At 71.9% G+C, this 1,628-nt stretch overlaps 1 protein-coding gene across 1 annotated transcript; it reads right to left on the bottom strand.

Moving 5' to 3' along the window:
* Nucleotides 1-204: 204 nt before the first annotated feature.
* On the bottom strand, nucleotides 205-1,353 carry ANKRD63 (ankyrin repeat domain 63). The gene has a single exon (XM_061182254.1). It carries the CDS (start codon nucleotides 1,351-1,353, stop codon nucleotides 205-207), a length of 1,149 nt encoding a protein of 382 aa, XP_061038237.1.
* Nucleotides 1,354-1,628: the final 275 nt, after the last annotated feature.

The following is a 1,628-nucleotide window of genomic DNA, read 5'->3' as shown; positions in this document are numbered from 1 at the left end:
GGGAATACCAACAAGCACAAAAAAGAAATAAGATAGGGGTGTCTTTCAGAGAGAGGGCTGAGGGAGGTCTCACCTTGGCAGTGGGGACAGGTTCTAGGATCTGGGGGTGGGAAACTGCCAGGAAAGTGAGGGACCTGGGAAAAAGAAATCCCAGTGGAGCAGAGAGGGGAAGGTGGGGGGAGCAGGGCTCGGCCTCGAGGCTGTTTACCGCTGAGCGTGCAGCACCACGGCCTCCGTGCCCGCCTGCCAAGGCTGAGGCCCAGGCACCGAATGGGGCAGAGCGTTGGGCTCTAATTCTGGGCCGCTCTCGGGCCCAGGTGCCTCCCCGACCAGGCTGGGGATGTCTGGAGCTGTGGAGCGTCGGCGCAAACCCAAGCGGCCAGAGCCGGGGGCGCCCTCGGGGTGGGGGCTAAGGCCGACGGGGACTTGCACTAAGGTTGGGGGCGCTCCCTCCAGCACCTCCTGCGAACGCCACCGCCCAGCCCCTGAAGACTGGGGCGAGTGTGGTTGGGCCATCAGGGCTCCCGCCCGCAGTCGAGCCGCCTCCTCCTCGGTCACGGCACCCAACGCCAGGCTCATGCTCCGGCCCAGCTCCGGCCGCTCGCTGCCCTGCGCCCGGTGCCGACCGAAGCCCTTACCCCCTGAGCCAGCCTCGCCGCCGTGACCATGGCCGCCGGCCGCTCGAGCAAAACGCGCCAGGAGAGGCCGCGGTAGGCGGCGGGGGCTGGGTCTTCGGCGCTCCGGGCTGGGCGCGGGAGCCGGACGGCCAGGGGGGCTGTCGGAGTTGGAGCCCCGGGCCGCGGCGGCAGCGGCTGCGCGGCCCCAGGGCCCGGTGAGGGCCTGAACACAGGTCCCGTGGCCGCGGGCAGCGGCCAGTTGCAGCGCCGTGAGGCCCGCCCGGTTTGTGCGGTCGAGGCGCAGGCCGAGGCGGCGGAAAGAGCGCACCAGGAACTCGAGCACCGCCCCGTGGCCGCACGCTGCCGCCCACATCACCGGGCTATTGCCCGCCGAGTCGGCCGCCTCGGGGTCGCCGCTGAACTGCACCAGCAGTTGCACGGCGTCCAGGTGGCCGCGCTCGCACGCCAGGCTGAGCGCCGTGCGGCCGCGCTCGTCCCGCAGGTTCACTGCTGCACCCTGCTCCAGCAGTAGTCGCACAAAGCGCGCGCGCAGCGCGGGGTCTGGCAAGCCCACGGCCACCATGAGCGGCGTGCGGCCCTGCTCCGCGCGGCAGTCGATGATGCTGCGGTCCAGCGCATCCAGCACAAAGCGGGCCAGGTGCACTTTGCCCGCCTGCATGGCCTCCAGGAAGGTACGCGTACCCGCTCGGGGGCACAGGTCCTTGGGCTTGAGCATGGCCTCGGCCGCCGCGCCCAGGCGGCCCGGCAGCTCCGCACGGGGGCGCCCCTGTTCCTGAGCCCCGCCGGGCTCCGGCCCCCGCCGGCGCTCGGGTATGGCTCCCTCCGCGCGTGGGCGGCTGCGGCCGAGGGTCCTGAGGTTCCCACTCTGTCCTCCAGCTGCCCCGCCGCTCCTGGGCCGCACGCCCGGCGTCTCGCTGCTCCTTCCCTGGGCTTCCCGCCTGAAGGTGTAGGTTGCTCGCTACTCCGGGCTCCACGCCTGGCCCGCCACAA

Source organism: Eubalaena glacialis, chromosome 2, assembly GCF_028564815.1.
Source record: "Eubalaena glacialis isolate mEubGla1 chromosome 2, mEubGla1.1.hap2.+ XY, whole genome shotgun sequence".
Taxonomy (NCBI): domain Eukaryota; kingdom Metazoa; phylum Chordata; class Mammalia; order Artiodactyla; family Balaenidae; genus Eubalaena; species Eubalaena glacialis.
This window is presented reverse-complemented; position numbering and strand designations above follow the sequence as displayed.

Bases quoted from the DNA above. Each gene is read 5' to 3' on its own strand.
- ANKRD63 (XM_061182254.1), bottom strand. From the start codon at position 1,353: ATGCTCAAGCCCAAGGACCTGTGCCCCCGAGCGGGTACGCGTACCTTC.